The 19,031-nt window shown below is 37.5% G+C and overlaps 1 protein-coding gene across 1 annotated transcript in view; it reads left to right on the top strand.

Moving 5' to 3' along the window:
* The first annotated feature begins 241 nt into the window (after positions 1 to 241).
* sinu (claudin family member sinuous) overlaps positions 242 to 19,031 on the top strand; it is a 49,031-nt gene continuing 30,241 nt past the window's right edge. The window contains exon 1 of the mRNA XM_083129877.1: positions 242 to 649. Within this exon, the coding sequence (XP_082986003.1) occupies positions 376 to 649 (274 nt within the window). The 5' untranslated portion in view covers positions 242 to 375. The remainder of the gene's footprint in view (positions 650 to 19,031) is intronic.

Raw genomic sequence — 19,031 nt, 5'->3', positions numbered from 1 at the left:
TGGGTGTTTTAAGGGCGTTTACGCATCGCAACCAACCACAACTCCCAACACCACTAATAAACATATGAAAGTACGTTAGCGAAGGCGAGTGAAAGTGTTGGAAAAATCTGTGGACGTGCGATAAAAGCAAGGGAACGATAAAAAAACGAGGTCTTGAAGTCACTGATAGGAAACAGGCGGTGTGAGTGCTGTTAGATGAAGAAACTGTGGAATTCGTTGCAATTGTGATTTCAATTGTTCGAGTGTTCAGTGTAAGAACATCAGTGGTATGCAGTTATATAATACGAGGCTTGAGATAATGATTGATCTCTAATATCAATATATTACATTCGTGTAGGTTGTGAACAAGAAAAGGCAAGTGAAAAACTACCCATAATGAAGAAACGTACATTATCCGGGAATGTTGGCACTGTATTGTTCCTAGCTGCTTTTGTTTGTGTAGCAGTTTCCTTTTGCGCGCCAACGTGGCTGGTTAGTGATTATAGAATTTCGGGTGCTAAATTGGACAAGCTTGGACTTTGGTTACATTGTTTCCGAACACTACCAGATCCTCAAGATCAGTTCCAACGTCGTTTCTTTGTTGGCTGTCGATGGGTGTATGATCCCTTCACAACAGGATATTATGAAATAAGAGATTTCCTTTTACCACGTAAGTAAATAAAATATTTTGTACATTCTCTACAGATAAAATTTAATTTATTTGTTCAGTCTTGTGGATTTTTTCTGACACAGTCATTCTGCTGAACAAGATCTTTACACAAATTCGGGTTCTCTTTTTATAGTGATTCTTTTTTCTTCATACTTTCGTCTTTTGTATTTTGTCTGATTAACCTAATGATATAAAGTGAGCTGGACATCCTAAAGAACGAATGAAAATCATTCTTGCGGAGTGCTTTTATATTTCTGATACTAAGCCCAGCAAAGATATAGTTGACGTTCTGAAGATTGATTGATTTGGTGTTTTAAGTCCACTTTATGCGCAGTAAGGCTAATCGGGACTGGACCTACAGTTTAAAGTGGGATCCGAACCACTTGTTCCTCCACCGGGTATCGAACCCAGGACCCCTTGATAACAAGGCGACGACGCTACCACTGCGCCATCGGGGAGGCGTTCTGAAGAGCAACGCATGTTAAGAAATTAAAAGGACCGCCAACAACATTATTCGACTCCACTTTCATGTGAAATTGACGAATAGGAGTCGCGTGCCGTGTTCCAAATCTCTCTGTGCTTAGCTGCCAGATTCCAACGAAGCTTTTTCGAAATTTCCTCACCTTTCGAAAAACAGCTACGAAATTCAAAATTCTGAAAATTTACATTTGCTTAGAATTCCTTCTAGAGCATTCACGTGAACCTTCATGTGGTGTGCTTTCGCTGTTGTCTAGATATTCTTAATAGTTTAATACAGTGGTTCTCAAACTGTGATACGCGTACCCTCAGGGGTACATGAACCACTTGAAGGGGGTACGCGATCAGCTCGGAGACTGGTTTTTCATGTATGGTGTACCAAAAAAATACAATTACCGAAATAGACTAAATTTGGAGCCGAATCTCCGCTTGAAAGTTTCAAGTGCACAACCAGACACCGAGAAACAGTATCAGGCTATGCAGACACATCCTTTTCACTAGAAACTCTGAGGATTTAAATACGAACTCCAAAGTTGTGCTTGACAGTGTGTTTACAAACATATTTTTGTTCTTTACTTTTTTCAATAACTTTAGAAAACATATATGAAAATTAAAGTTTTTAATGTACTTCTTAGCATACAGGTGTTTCGCATTTCTATTTTTGTAACTAATCATAAATATTGTAAACGTGGGAACACCAAATAAAATAATAAACGTAGGATTCTAATTTTTTTACCATCTTTCCACATACAGCCCGAATGCAATTTTGCTCTATTGCAGATACACACCTTCAACATATGAAAAACACCCCACCAATCAGGCAGTCAAAAAAATTACCCAAAACCCACTATTCGGAGAAAACCTTTGGTGTGGGTACATTAGACGTTCAGTTACGATTAAAGGGTACAAAGAGAAAAAAATTGAGAATCGTTGGTTTAATAGGCTTACGTAGCCACGAAGAAAATATGTACATCAGCAATTATCGCAAGTGCTATAGAACCTTGTAGTACCATAATCTTCACGGAGTGCAGCTGTAATATAGAGTGAATAGTAACAATCTTAAAATGTTAAGCATTAATTGTGAACAAATATTTATGCTACGCATCATTCAGAAAAAAAACATGTCACGAACGAAACCCCGATTATCCCCTACGCGTAGACAAAAGTCGATGACGCGGTTGAACTTAGTATAGGGTAGTTGGTATAGTGTTGGAGACATCCGTTGTTTTATCGCTTTTGTGGGTTGTTGTTCTGCTTGCGATCTTCGTTGACTCGTGTCCCTTGTGAACTCCATTACGCAAAAGCATATCCTGTTCGTTTATCAGTTGAGAGAAGTATGCAGAAATGCAACTGCAAACAGCATACCATCTGCAGAATTTCCCTTTTCTACAATTCCTCTTTTTAATGGATTTCTGTCGTCCTTTCTTCTTCGACCCAATTAACCCAATAAGTTAGTAAAACAATAAATCCGGTACGCATAATAACAAAATGGAAATATCTTTGAATTCCATGAAATCCTCAGTATTTATTAGAAAATTTTCCTTCGGTTTGGCGAACTGGTTGCCATTCGCGATTTCCGTCTGTTTGTATTTTATAAAGAAACGAAAATTACAGAAGATTCGTGTCTAATGCCTATTATGTTATTTGACGTAAAATGTGTAATATTGACTATTATTAATTGTAATACAACGCGTCATTTCACTTGTTGTTAACCTCTTCGCTGTAGTAATCAAAGACAAAATGAAAGACGACACAATATTAACGAAAGTAAATCGTTCTGTTTCGTACAAATTTCCATTATCAGCCCTTTTCCCAGGTGCCAAAGTAAACCCCAGAGTCCCTCCATGCGGGGTGCAGAAAGTTCAAATTGAAATCAACGTTGCAGCCAAACGCTCTACCAGACCTCGGCAGGTATATATTTATAAGAAGAGTAGCGGAGTGGTTAGCACATCGCGCTACGACGCCAGGGGTCCCGGGTTCGAATCCTGGCCTGGGCATGGATGTTTGTGAGTGTCCATTCATCAATGTCATCATATCGTTACTCATCCGCATCTTCGCTAATTAGCCAAAAGTGGCACAAAAGCGAGGTAAAATAATGAAAATAAATATATTTACATGAAAAGAGAGAGAGGGGGGGACTATATGGTATGTATGCATATATGTTGTTAAATTTTTAATGAATTTGGTAGAAAAAATCTTGCATGTGAGTCCTCCCGATCTCACGAAAACATACATTAGAAGAATATTCGAGGGATCTTCAATGAACATCTCAACTTTTTGATAAAATAGTTTTCGATATTTTAAAATTTACCTTGGTTTTCTGCTCTTTTATCTGTTACATGAGCCTTGTTCAGAAGTTCCTGAAACGTCCTGTGGAAAATTGCATTTTTTTAACAATTGTAGTTTGAATAAAATGTAAATAATGTTGTATAGTGGAAGCATTTAGTGTGTGAACGAGAATGTCATTACTAGTGTCCGGACTTTCAGGATTCAATAGACATCATTTTAGGCTTTATAATGAGATGATTTAGCCCGTTTTAGGATTTTTTCCCTACCCGTATTTTTATTGAATTCAATCACAAATCTTTGCATTTACATGAGCATCAATACTGCAAACACATTTTCCTTCACATATTACATGTTGACTAAACTTAAGGCACACAAAAAACACAGTTTTTAGAAAATACAGAAAATAATAAACATTTAAACGTGTCATTGTTGAGCTATTTCTTTTGTAATGCCAACTTTGCTTCCCTTTTCTTTCTCATGCTTTTTCCCTTGTCTCATTTCCATACCTCCTTCTGTGTGTGTGTGTGTGTGTGTGTGTGTGTGTGTGTGTGTGTGTGTGTGTGAGAGAGAGAGAGAGAGGGGGGGGGGAGAATACGTTTTCATATTGCCGTACAGTTAATAATGTGTTCACTCTGATGAAACAAAACAAGGTTTCCGCATATTTTTTTTTTACATTTATTTAGCTGAAAAGTTCAATTTAGCCTTTTTTAGGATCTTAACTCCTTTTAGCCGTTTTTAGGACCTATAGGATTCATGTATTTCATTAAGAAATTGCTAAAACGAAAATATATGTTAGAATAGTGACGTTACCAAGTAAGGAATAAAATAGGTTAAAACCTAAGAATCCTAGTCATTACACTCTCCTGAAGCAGATGCCGGCCTCGATGAGAATGAGTGATGATATGATGAAAGTGATGAAGGGACACTCACAAAGAACACTCATGCCCAAGCCGGGATTCGAACATCGGGTCCTGTCGTCGTAGCTGTCCTAACCACTCCGCCACGGAGGTTAGCTGTATGAATTAAAAGAAAAATAATTTGACTAGAACATTTATTTTGGAGATGATCTCTAATTAAAAGCAAGCCGAAAAAAATTACTCGAGAACTAAATTCACTGGGCCACTGATTAATGCCGTGGATGTATACAGCGGCATTCAACTCAAGACACAGATTGACAAGAGGGAGACAAACAGTGGGTTTATACGTACTGGTTGCAGATCCAGGCGCCAGAGATTCGTTGGCATTTACTGAAATTTTCTAAGTCGATTTCAAGCTTAGAAAGTCTAATTGCAACTGGACCTACAGTTTAAAGTGGGATCCGAACCATTGTAGGTGCCTCCGCTGGATATCGGACCCGAGACCCCTTTGTTACAAGACGACACGGGCGGGGCGAGAACGGGGTTTGCTAAGTAATTTCTGGTGGTCGTTGACTCCTTAATGGAACAAACTCTGACTTACAGTAACACATCTTTTAATTTCACCGACAGTAAACAACAAGAGCAGGTCTCTCTGTCAGTACTAGCCTCAAAGAATTTCCAGAGCAAATAGTGTCATTCTTGACCCACATCTGTTTATTAAATTGATTTTTTCCACACAAGTGACACTATGTTGCGTAATTTCTGGGATTATACAAAATTTCAGGAGTATGTAGAAAGCATTGCGTGGCCTTTTACACCTCTACCTCGACCTGCATTGTGGAGGTTGCGGGGCTGGCTAATACGCCACTGCATGGAAACTACTTATCTAATTTTAGAGCGAAGTGGCGATAAACAAAAAGAAAGCTTTTGATATTGAGTCATTAAATTTGGAATCACAAAAGAATTACAGCGATTTCCATAAATGTCTGAAAATGCTTAACTTACCACAGGCAGCTAATTGAAAATAGCCACTGATTTATTAAAGTTAATGGCGCTTGCAGACTGTTTATTTTGTAGTGACAGGCAAGCAAGGCGCTATCCTCCTCTAAGGTCGCCGCAGATTTTTCTCCGGGGGGGGGGGGGGCAGAATAAGAGTTCATATATTGCCCATCAGTAGGGATAGGCGATATCGGAACTTTGATATCACGATATATCTTCAAGAAAATTTCGTTAAAGTAGATACGATATTTTTCTGTATCGTGATATCGGAGATATATCGTCTCCGCGATATGTATCGCCAAATATCGTGACAATATATCGCCGATACGATATATATCGCCAAATATCGTGATAATATATCGTCGATATGATGTACTTCACCAAATATCGTGACGATATATATCGCCTGGATGATATATTTTCAATATCGCAATATATCGTCTGGACGATATATCGCCCAACACTACCCCATCAGTCATCTAAAGTTACTTTATTGTTGATGTTGTTAAAGTTATTATTATTAGTATATTTAGTATTAATATTAGTAGTAGTAGTAGTATTTTGCAAACCAGAAAATTGAAGTTGACTTGAAAATACTTCGGCCACAAAGTCTGTGCCACAGACTAGTAGGGGAGTGCGGGATCCCGAAAAGTCGGGACCGGATCGGGAAAAAAAATTCTCGTTCCGATCCCGACTTCGGGAAATAACTTCCGGACTTTTCGGGAAATACTTTGGTTTGAGTTTGGTTTGAGTTGATGTTTTAAGTCCACTTTATGCACAGTAAGGCTAATTGGGGCTGGACCTACAGTTTAAAGTGGGATCCGAACCACTTGTGCCTCGATTACAAGGCAATGACGCTACCACTGCGCCATGGGGGAGGTCATTATAAAAAGTTGTTAATTCTCGACGTTTTCTGCATTGCAAGTGTCTGGAACTTATCGGAAATTGTTTCTTTTTATTCTAGAAATGCAAAAACAATCACGTAAGTTGAAAATGACGTGTAGAATTCGAGATTTATAGATCTTCGGGAAATTTCGAACATTTCCCGTCCCGAAAATTTCCCGACTTTGTCGGAAAATGGCGAACATAGGTGCCGACTTCATGGGGCTTGGGGAGGCTCGAGCCCCCCCAATGTTAACGATGTGGGGGCAGAGCCCCCCAAATAATTTTGCTTAAGAGGATCTAATGTATTATTTTGCTTCTCTTGTAAAGTTTACTCTGAATTGTGCCACATGAACTTAACTTTAAATACACATTTGAAATGTTCTAGACCATCAACTTTGGGGGGGGGGGGGCTATGACCGGAGACAGTAAAACACATGACTTATTAATATATACTAAGTATATAATTATGTGTATTGTTAACATTTTTACTAACAAGAGTTTCAAAAGACGATGTGCATGAACTAGGGGAGTGGATGGGACGTTCGATCTACAAATGGCTCTCACATGACATTCAGAACGAGATCATTGATATATTAGGGAGATCTGTTTTGCGCTCCGTGGTAGGAGATATTAAAAGTCGGGATTATTTTGCTACTATGGTTGACGAAACTTGTGACATATCCATCCGTGAACAAATGACATTTTGCATTCGAACTGTGCCCGACCCTGTGGCCGAGTGGCAAGTCCGTGCTTGGCCACGGGAGAGGCAGGTCGAAGCTAAGCAGTCGTGCGGGCTTAGATAACGCGTGACGTGGAAAACCGAGTGCGAGTGTTGAGCCAAGTGGAAAATAGGACTCTGATCGGTAATAGTATTTGACAATAGTTAATAAGAATAAAAAGGATAGAAATGGAACGTGAAAATACCATTTTGATAAATTTCGCATATGGAGCAGCAAAACCCAGTGCAATGGACGTGCATGAGTTCATTTACAGTAAGTTTAAACTTAGTATTGATGAAATTTTAGCAATACAAATACCGACAACTGCGCGTGGTGTTTATTTGAAATTAGTGCGACAACGTACTATGTTAAAATTGCTAGAACAGTACCCAGGTGAATTAGAATTTAAGTATGATAATGGGAACGTAGTGAAAGTAAAAATTAGCGACGCAAGTCGAATAGTGAAATACGTACGTGTATTTAATTTACCTATGGAAGTTGAATTAAGACAAGTGCACGGGAAATTCAGTGAATATGGAACAGTGGATGAAGTGACAGAAGAAATGTGGAGTGAAAAGTTTCGTTACCCTGTGCCCAGTGGCGTACGTACAGTAAAAATGTCATTAAAGAAGCCAATACCATCATTTGTAACTATTGGTAAATATAAGGCACACGTGATATATACGGGACAAACTCCAACGTGTGAGTTCTGTGGTTCGGATGAACATTTAAGATACAGTTGTAACCAGCGGCAAATGACTACCCTACGGGTCCCACCGAAAGTCAAGGCAACCTACAGTAAGGCAGCTTTGCCCAATGAGACCGACATAGTAAGCTCAGAGGGTTTAGCTAGTGCATCAAATCAGCAGAAAAATGAGGTTACCTCACAAATGAAGCCAACCGGTAATAATGAGATGGGAAAACAAATAGGAAGAACACAAGAGGAGGGAGCAAATAAAAAAAACGTCAGAACCTCAAGATAAAAAACACTCGAAGGAAGAAAAAGAATCAAGAGAATTAATGAAGAGTGAGAAGAAAAAGGAAGAATTCATGGACACATCCCTCCCCCCCACTACCTTATCACCGAGGAAACTGCATCCGCCACTAAATCACTGAGTGACAAACAAGAATCAGAAGAAGACAGTGATCTTATTTCCACTTGTGGGAGTGAGAATAGTAATCAAATGAAGGTAAGTGAAACTAAGCTTAAACGAAAAACAAAAACAAAAAACTCTATAGCAAAACGGCGTTCTACCAGACGATTAGGAAATAACTTTTCAAATAGTGCTCCAATTATTGGATTAAATTCTCCAGTAGTGAAGATGGGGACTGGTAATCGAAGTAAAGAAAGCGAAAAGGCAGCTCAAGAACATAGTACATAGAGTAATTTATTTATATGGAAAATATGTATTATACAAAAGTGTGGATTATTTTAATACTATTAATAGTATTATATAGGAATATGGAAACATCAGTAATACGAGTTGCAAATATAAATATAAATAATATACAAAATGAAACAAAGTTAAAATCACTACGTAGTTTCTTGCATCAAAAAAGTATAGATGTTGCGATGTTGCAAGAAGTAGGCCGAAATTCGCTAGAATGTAATCAAAATTACATAGAATATAATAATTATAATTCAAGTGGTACAGGAACTGCAATTTTAGTTCGTAAAGGACTATCATTTATCCAAGTACAAAAAGAATCCAGTGGAAGGCTAATCATGGGGAAATTGGGAACCTTGACATTAATTAACGTTTATGCACCGTCGGGATCAAGATACCGGAACGAAAGAAGTATTTTTTATACATATACAGTACCACAATACATTGCAGGTAGTGCAGATTCAATGTATTTAGCAGGGGATTTTAATTGCGTATTATGTAATGTGGACCAAACACCGGGTTATAATTTTTCAAATGCTTTGCAAAAATTTTTGCACAACTTGCTTGCAGTTAAAGGACGTGTGGCACAGTGGCGGCTGGCCAAGTGAAACAAGTGCAGATGTTTTCACCTAATTTTCAAATTAATATTGACATTTTTCATTTGCTTGTTAAATTTAACTATTTCCCAGCAGAACGCACACGATAATACTCAAATAACACGCCGCTCGGCGCTACGCACGTATTGAGTTCGTCCCAACACAAGAGCAAACACCGCTAGGTTGCGGAAAACTTAGCCGGTTGTCATGGCAACGGTGACGTCACCTAGCGTTGGCCTTGAACGGGTGTCGCCTTCTAGATGAAGCAGTTCTCTCGTCGGAGAAAACATCGCATCCAGTGGTTGTGGCAAAATCTTCGCGTTCTCGCGAGATCTTGTTCCGCGTGTGTGTTTCGCGTTTCCTATCGTGTGTTGTGTTCATGTGTTGAGCTGTGGTTTCTACAATGAACCCAGTAAATGACTTAGTGTGTAATTTGTTGCAGACACCATTTTCCAGATGGACGGATGAAGACAAAAAAGACGTTTTAAATTGGGGGGGGGGGGCACTGGCACTTACTATTTGTTTTCATTGCCTATAAATATACTTCTTCACCTGTTATTTTAGGCACGAGCCGCTACTGGACTGTGGCAAGAAAAAAGAGGCAATGAACTCGGATACACATACGTCACTGCAACTAGTACCTCGAGAATAGATAGGGGATATGTTTCAAGTGAACTAAAATCAAATATTACCTCTGTTCATATGGAACCGGTGGTTTTTAGTGATCACCATGCTGTAATTACAACAATGACATCACCGGTAAGGTTAACTAGAATAGGGAGGGGAACTTGGAAAATGAATACATCACATTTAATTGAAGAAGATTTTAGATTTGGCTTTGACAAACAGTGGGAAAAATGGACTAAGAGATCATTATATGAACAAAATATTAATAGATGGTGGACAGAAATTTTTAAGCCAAATTTCCAAAGATATTGTAAACAATACTCCTGGGAAAAACAACACGAATGGTATAATAAATTTAATTTCCATTATGCAGTATTACACGACCTATATAAGAAAAAGAAAAATGACAGTGACACGCAAACGAAAATTAAAAAAGTAAAAGCACAACTACTGCGCCTACAGCCAACAAAAGTAGAAGGAATACGTATACACAGTGCGCTCCCCAATATAGATATTGAAGAAGAAATAAATTTAGTTCACGTAACAAATATATATCAGCGACAAAAACAGAGTCTGATAACAGAAATGCAGGATAATCATGGAGTAGGCCATAATGAGGGGAACCAAATACAACAAATAGTGTATAAATATTTGGAAAATAAATATTCAAACGCATATCAAAATAATGAGAAGTCTAGTCAATTTTTAGACAAATACATACCAATCCTGAAATCAGAAGAAATGGTTGGATTAAACCAACCATACACAAATGAAGAAGTGTATAAAGCAATAGTACAGGGGGGTACGGGGAACAGCACCTGGGGAAGATGGAATAGCGACTAATGCATATAAAGTTTTATGGCCAACAATGGGTAATACTTTAACAAAATGGGTTAATACAGTATTAAACAAAAATAATTTAGTAAATTACGAGACAACAGGAATAATAATTTTAATACCAAAAAATAGTCAACCCAAGGAGATGAAAGATTACAGACCAATAACTTTATTTAACACAGACTATAAAATACTGACTAGATGTGTAGCAAATCGATTAAAGTTGATTTTGACAAAACTGGCTACACCATATCAATATGGAGTAGTTGGAGAAAAAAAAATATACCATTTATTGACACTATTACGAGATGAAATAATAAAATCTCAAGACTCCCAACAAAATAAATACCTCGTAGCGATTGATTATTCACAGGCATTTGATAGAGTGGGACATAGTTTTTTGTTAAAAACAATACAAAAGATGGGTATTCATGGACAAATGTATGAAAATATTAAAACATTAGTGACAAATATAAGCTTAAAGGCAAAAATCAATGGGTTTTTAACTAATAAATGCATAGTCAAAAGAGGACTTCCGCAAGGAAGCCCATTAAGCTTACCCCTTTTTGTAATGGCCTTGGCACCTTTCCTTCAACACTGTCGCACGACCGTAAATGATAACATTACAGGAACAGAATTTACGATTGGAGCTTATATCGACGATGTCACAGTCATATGTAAAAATCAGGGCCATATCATGGGCAGCGGAAAAACAGACCTTCATTCAGAACACTTTTACTCGAAAACTATTTGAGACATTTGAATGAGCTTTGTTGTGAATTGATTAGAAAGGATGAATCTTAACAGTGAATATTGACATTTTTTTATCACTTTCATATTTTAAAAGATATTAGCTGTCAAATATCTCACTTTTTGGATCGGCGTATAGAGCCCGATTCTAAGTTACTGTAAAAATTAAACCTTGCAAAGCTTTCTTGCATCCTTCCTGAGTAAACTGATTTTTTGTTTTTTTCAAATTGAGAGGCCCATTGTGACAATACGCCATTTGCAAACATTGATATGCGTTTTCGAACACCTTTGACAATGGCTTTATTCGAGCCATAGCGGGGCTGGCCATCGGCTGGCGGGGTTATGTTCAAGTCCTACAAGTTCAGCCGTCTGCCGATAGATGACTCTGACCAGGTTTTACAATAGTGGGCGTGGCTTCGCTTACTTCTTCTTCTACCCTTGGTATTGTCTTTTCCCTTGGGGGCGGCTTTTGACCGTGCTCCGACCATTTCGGAAAATCCAAAGTTGATTTCCTTCACCCGGCTGTTTTTTCATTGTGTTCCATTTGTCTTATTTCTATTTTCCAAAAGGATAAATACATTAATACAGAGACTGTCCCAATTGAATCTTACATACATTATAGCAAAATTAAAGTTAGTTTTAAGTCAATTACATGCTTAAATAGGGTAATCGGGACTGGGGCTACAGGATAAAGTGGGATCCAGACCACTGTGTAGTTCTACCGGGGATCGAACGTGAGACCCCTTGAATACAAGTCGAGATAATTACTACTAATTTCATCGAGGAAACTAAATGACTTATTTGGGGAGGGGTCCGGACCCCTCCCCAAGAAAGACTTTCCAAGTGCAAAAATTAAATAATGAAAATATATTTGTGTAGCATTCATTTATTACATAATCGATGGTTATAATTTCCTTTGAACTTATTGATTGATTTGTAATTTCTAAGTCCACTTTTTGCACAGAAAGGCTAATCGGGACTGGCTTACAGTTTAAAGTGAGATTCGAACCACTACTTGCATCCACCGGGTATCCAACCCGTGATCCCTTGATTACAAGGCAACGACGATACCACTGCGCCATCGAGGAGGCCCACTCTTTGAACTTGGAAGAAAGATTGGAATTAGGGGGCTTAGAAGGACAGTACCAATTACCAGAGATTTATGATTGCACGCTACTATTTATAACAATATACATAAAATATTAATCAGGAACTTTACTTTTCGCTAACCGGATCTAACATTCTCTCTTATTAAATAAATATTCAATTCTTCATCAATTTGAAATGAATTTATTTGCCAGGGCACTTGTTTTTATGCAAATTATGCCGATCTTAACTACAGGTAAGCTAGATAATGAATACGTGCTGCTATTCGATCTTTTTACCTATTTATGTGATAATAATATAATTTTAACTTAAACATCATATTATTATTATTCCTGACACACTTGGTTCGGTGTATTTCTAGATACGTGCCTTGGGAGGCCCTACAGAAATTACAGCGAAAGGAAGTGAGACAGTCGGGTACTCTTTCAAACTCTAAATCTTGTTCTTGTCCCAAGTTATGTAAACGCTCTCTCGTTTTCGTCTCGATCTCTGAATATAATTTCAATTATAGTCACATTAACTTTAACGCATTTTAAAAATACAATTTGTATCTATACAAAGAACACGCTTGGGCAATACATTCACATTTACAGAACACCGATCTATTTCATAAAGAGGTAAGACAACTATGCTGAAGGTAGATATTTAAATTTTAAAAATAATTCACTGCACATTCAATTATACTATATGTAATGTTATGTTATAATAATGGAACCCACATCTTGCAAATTTTTTAATTCTAGTTTCATTGATATTTTACTTTGGATATTATGTGAATACATTAATGGTGATGGAGGGAGAAAACACACCGGAACGACAAGTGACCGGTGACACGTGTCGCTTGAGAATTTCACCAATCGAGCGTAGGCATGTGCTGCCTGTCATGCCGCTACGGTGTGAAACGTTGCTGCTGATTGGCTCGTTCCCAAGCGACATGTGTTGCTTGTCGCTTCGGTGTGAGTTCTCCCTAAGAGGGCGAGTGACAATGAATTTAATTACATCTTCATAGTTTGTTCGTGACTGAAAGAAGCTACTCGTGTCGCATGTCGCTCGGATTGGGACTTTCAATATCGTGTATCATGTCGACTCGGTTTGTTGTTCGTGCATGTTTTGCTTTAAACTGAATAGGCTCTTGTTGCTTAATGTGAATGTCCCGTGTCGCTTCGGAACGAGCCAGTCAACAGCAACGTTTCTCAATGTAGCTGCAGACCGAAGTGACAAGCGACACATACCTCCAGAGAACAATCCAATCAACAGCAACGTTTCACACAGCTGTAGAATAACATGTCATACAAGCCTGCGTTCAATTGGTGAAATCCTCAAGCGACACGGATATTTCATGCCGTCTAAAGCAAAATATTCACTGTGCATGAGCGAACAACAGGCCAGGGCGACACGATGCACGGTATGAAAAAGAACTCAGTCCGAGGGACACACAAGCAACAGACAACACAAGCTGAATGGTTGGTAGCATTTATTACTGAGAGCCAGTTACCAAGAGACACGTGTCGCTTGTCGCGTGTTGCTTCGATATGAAGTATCCCTAAAAGTAAGCAGCTTTTGAATAGTTAATAGGTAAACAGCAGTGACAGCGCCAGACTTTCTTACGTGGGAGAACTACTGGATACCTGTCAAAGATTTGGGTGGACCACATCTTCACATAAATATATTTTGATATTCAAATTTTACGTGATCGATACTAAGAGGGTCCCTACCCTTGCAGCCACTTCTGTAGCCTTTTTAGCACATATGCTCTTAAGCTGACAATAACTATTAGTTAATCATTTTCAAATGCAATTTTAACATGAATTAATTCAGAGAACAACCAGTGTAGCATACAGGTATGAATAAGCGCATGATTTTCTAATGTCACTATATGTTTGCATTCACCACACCTACCATAGTTTATCAGAAAGATATTAATTTACATTGAAGAACGAGATCAGATCCTGCGTGGCCTAGGGACACGAGATCGAGTATGAGACTCCGTCTCTAAAATAGAGCCAAACCAGAATTGGAGGTAGGATATTTATTCCTTCTCATGTGTGAGCCGACGAGCTGTAGCTATGTATACAGTTGTGAAATACGTTTTCTACCACACTTTCCTTTTCGTTTTGGAGAAAAACTACCAGTTGCCCTTTAGTTTCTAATAATTTTTGACACCGCTGATTTCCCAACACCAGCCACTTCAGCGATTTGCCGCACAGTCATGGATGTGTTCTCAGTCAATGTAATAATTCTAGAACGTTTTCTGGGTGTTATATCCATACTGAAAACGCGTAGGAACACGGAGCACAACAAAAGCGTGTTTACTACAGCCAAGCACTCACAGAAGTCTGTTGGTTAATAATTGGCATTGTACCACAACGACAATAATGAAACAACAAAAATGCTTCAAACCTTGCAATTGTTGCAATTGTTGTAAACAGTATCAAGTACGCATCAAACAGTTAGCTGATACTACTAGTATAATTTATGTTACGTATTTATTCGATTAACTCCCATAAATCGTGGAGAACTGTGGGTGATTTTTCTCTCTTTGTCCGCATTAATTTGCACAGCACTGTATGTGTGAGTGTGAGTGTGTGTGCCCGTATCTATAGGTTAGATTACCATTCTTGTATGTATTTTTTCTTTGTATTTCTTATTTCTCTGTAATTTTAATATATATTTTTATTTTTCAATATTTTAATTATTTGACATTCATTTTTTTTTGTAAACATGGTCAAGTGGAAGAAAAGGCTCCACAGTCTTAACTTCGCCATGTAAAAGAAGACGAAATAAATAAATAAATAAATATAGATACATTGTTTGAAAAGTAATAATAATTCAAGGGAATTTTAATGGTACACTTCTATGGTACGGCTAAATGATCGGGCAAGAAATTTTATGTTAATTGCGCAGTATTTCCACATTTATGGTAAACACCAACAAATACTGCTGTTTCACTACATCTAACACGGATGATCTTTCTTCTTCCTCGCCGTTACCTCATTTCTGCAGGTTTCATTTTTTTAAATTAGTATTTCATACTCTCGGTCTCGACTACTTCAAACATACCTGAACGTTATTTATCAACTTCATTATTTACAGATTATCATAATCGAAATTACAATCATAAAGATAAATCGTAAGTGTCAACTGTGAACCTGTGCGCATTCATTTCACATATTCAGGCGAATTCAGTTTTCCGAGGTTCTAAGAGTTGAAACAAGAGCCAGCCCCATAGATCAGTCCCTGGGCAGGATTGGGGTTTGATGCCTCCCTTTCCCCGCACTACTAAGCACCGACATTTTATACTTTCTTCTTATGCAATGGTTTTTGATATTTACATATTACAAATTGTGAAATGATGAAACAATTAAAACTCAGTAAATGAAACAACAACAACAATAATATACTAGACCTTGGTGGCGTCCCTTCATCATCATCGCGATTAGCCGAAGTTGGCTAAAAAATGACGCTAAATAACAGAAATTGAATAAGATATATAAAACATGTTAAATTTGAAGATCAGTAAAGCCGGCGAATGGCAAAACTGTCATAAAAGTAACAACAATAATAGCGGCGCACCGTAGCGACTATTTTATTTTCGGAAAGGGTTTGCGTTCCTAGGAACTCCTCTATCCCTCTCCAGTAGTCGGGGCATCAACCCATCTCATGGTAGGTGTAAAGAAAATCCACCCACTGTTTATGAGTTAGACTGTAAATATTTATTTCCCACAAGAATACTTCCGATCTGCAGCAAATTTGAGCACCAGACCTTGAATATAGTTGTTTTTAATATACGAAGATAAAAAGATACTCATTCGTCTAGAGAACAATCCAATCAACGTTCGTCTAATATCACTAAGGTAAGGACTTAGGGCAGTGCGGGCTATTCTCAAAATTATATTATTGGTATCCTGAGATCCATGCCAACCCTATTAAACAAACACTTCAACTACCCCAACTTACGAGGAATTTATACTCAAGCTCTCAGCCTCGAACCCCTGTCCTTTAGTAATTTCAAGAATCTGAAATATTACATGCAGATATTCTGAAAATACACAGTTTCATTTCATGCAATGTACAAAGAGAAATGTCATTCCTTTAAATTAACAGTTCCTATCACGTTTCACACAGTTGTAGGATAACATGTCACACAAACCTGCGTTCAATCAAGCGACACGGATATTTCACACCGTCTAAAGCAAAATATTCACTGTGCATGCGCGAACAACAGGCCAGGGCGACACGATGCACGGTAAGAAAAAGAACTCAGTCCGAGGGACACACAAGCAACAGACAACACAAGCTGAATGGTTGATTGCATTTATTACTGAGAGCCAGTTACCAAGAGACACGTGTTGCTTCGATATGAAGTATCCCTAAAAGTAAGCAGCTTTTGAAGCACAGTATGAATAGTTAGTAGACAAACAGCAGTCACAAAACATATGTAATGATATATATATATATATATATATATATATATATATATATATAGAGAGAGAGAGAGAGAGAGAGAGAGAGAGAGATAGATAGATAGAAAAAATTGCCTATAAATCCGCACCCTAATCAAAACTTATTAAACATATCAAAACACATTTTTTCATTCATCAATTTTTTACGCTTACAATAACCTCTAATTATTACTAAATCAATTTTTGTATTTTCCATCTAATATCTTATTCTATTTAGCTCTTGCCAGTAGGCACTTTATCTTCATATGTACATTTTTTTGCCCTCCATCTCATCAGACTTACGCTATCATTCATTAATTTCCTCAATTATCTCATCCAACTCGTTTGCATTTCCACCCTTCTACATAGGAGTTGTAGCTTACCTGGCGACGTCAATTGAACAGGGGAGGTCAAATCAGCGTTAGCTTCCATCGTATACATTGCTCTCATCTTCAGGGATGAGATGTTGTTGCTATGTATGTGCTCGAAACGTTGGAAGATAACGCCGATATAATCTGGCTGGTACACCTGTTCGAATCCTTCTACATGCTAAATTGAAACAACAGTCTTTCGTAATCATTAAACAGGATGGAATATATAGCGGGGAGGCTTTTGTAATATTAGTAATTTAAATTACATCCCCATTAAAAACTGAGCATCCTCGATGGCGAAGTGGTAGCGTCGTCGCCTTGTAATCAAGGGATCCCGGGTTCCATGCCTGGCCCAGTCCCGATTAGCCTTACTGTGCATAAAGTGGACTTAAAACACCAAATCAATAAATCATTAAGAATTAATTTTAAAATTTTATAATGAATTTCGGGTGAAAGATTCAATATACTAACCTTCATTATTAATTCAATGCCTAGAGAATTATAAAAAATTGGGGGGAGGTTGTATTTATATACACGAACGCTCGGGAGCTGCACCTGATTCAAAATCGGTCATAATTTATTTCGGAAATTATTTTTGGGAGAATAAAGACATTCGATAGGAGAGCTTGACTGCCGTTCGATTCCCGGAGGAGAGGGTGAGGAAAGTGGACTCTCCCACTGCATGAGGTGCATCTACGCACAAGGGACTCTACTATACAACTTCGTGGGAGCATAGAGACGATCTGCATCGCCTCTATAAATAACCGAGACTATGAATATGTAAAGAGCCACCACCACCCACCCACCAATATGCCTTCAAAACACATTGCATAATGCAGGTGGGTGGCTTTACCAATATCTTTCAAATACAAGTAGCTAATTATAGTAACAAAACATATTTTTATACATAATTGGATTTTTTAAAATTACAATAAAATAACAAAGCAACCCATTTTGTTGTAATTCTATAAAGAATAAGTTAACATAGGCCAGAATCGGTGAACTTCCCGTTCGGACAAATGTCGCAGTTGAAGTAGTGGTCTAAACAGGTAAAAACTGCTTACTGGCACGTAATCTGACTTAAATTTGGCATAAAGCAGTCTATTTTTTTTTAGTTTGAAAGACCTTGTGACATTTGTCGAGCCGGGATGAAGTTCTTCATAACTAATGAGATAAAGGAAAAGGAAAATTTAATTCGTAACACTACTAACGGACTTATTACGCCATTCGCATGATGTAATTAGTAAATACAATAATTCTAATTACATGATTATTAAAAAGCAAACATTTCTTTGTAGATAATAATGTAAAATGCCTGTTTTTGAACAATCCCCCCTGTTGTAGGTTTGTTATCCATGAAATATCAATCTGGAAATTTTGTTTCACAGGTACCTGTCATAGAGTAATCCTTACGCTGTAAATATAATTTTTTTTAGCTCCCCCATCGGAGGCATCTGGGCTCAAAATTTTGAAAAAGAGAATCAAGAAACGATCAAAGAGCTATAACAGTAATTCAGTCGAAATACTCTGATATTACATAACTTCCCTAAAAAAAGGTCCTAAACTTTGAATTTTGGTCAAAATCAATATGTTGAAAAAATACACGAAACATACAATGTAGCTTGAAATGAACTGAAAACAATGTTTCTTTACCCAAGCTAGATGAGTTATCATAATTACCGCAACTGTCTACAAAGGCTAAAAATGCCGCAAATCATAAGTCAAACATGACTGCAGTTTTTAAACGAAATCAAGTTTAGGAAAATACTACCTTTGCATTGGGGTTACAACAACAAAAATATATATAAATAGAAAAAGTTGACCATATTGTTAATTATTATCTTTTTGGAAAACATGGTATTAAATAACCATATTTTGCTTTAGACCTAATATTAATTAAAATATGCAAGTTTGATTAAATTAGTGCATATATTGCGTATCAGTGAAAGTTTTATAAAAATAGATCAAATACATTCACAGTGTTGGTTTTATGCAAGGATAATGTTGGAAAATTTTCCGCTTGAAATCATTCACACTG

Source organism: Lepisma saccharinum, chromosome 10, assembly GCF_977018435.1.
Source record: "Lepisma saccharinum chromosome 10, izLepSacc3.1, whole genome shotgun sequence".
Classification (NCBI taxonomy): domain Eukaryota; kingdom Metazoa; phylum Arthropoda; class Insecta; order Zygentoma; family Lepismatidae; genus Lepisma; species Lepisma saccharinum.
The sequence above is the reverse complement of the archived record's forward strand: the minus strand, read 5'-3'. Positions and strand labels throughout refer to the sequence as shown.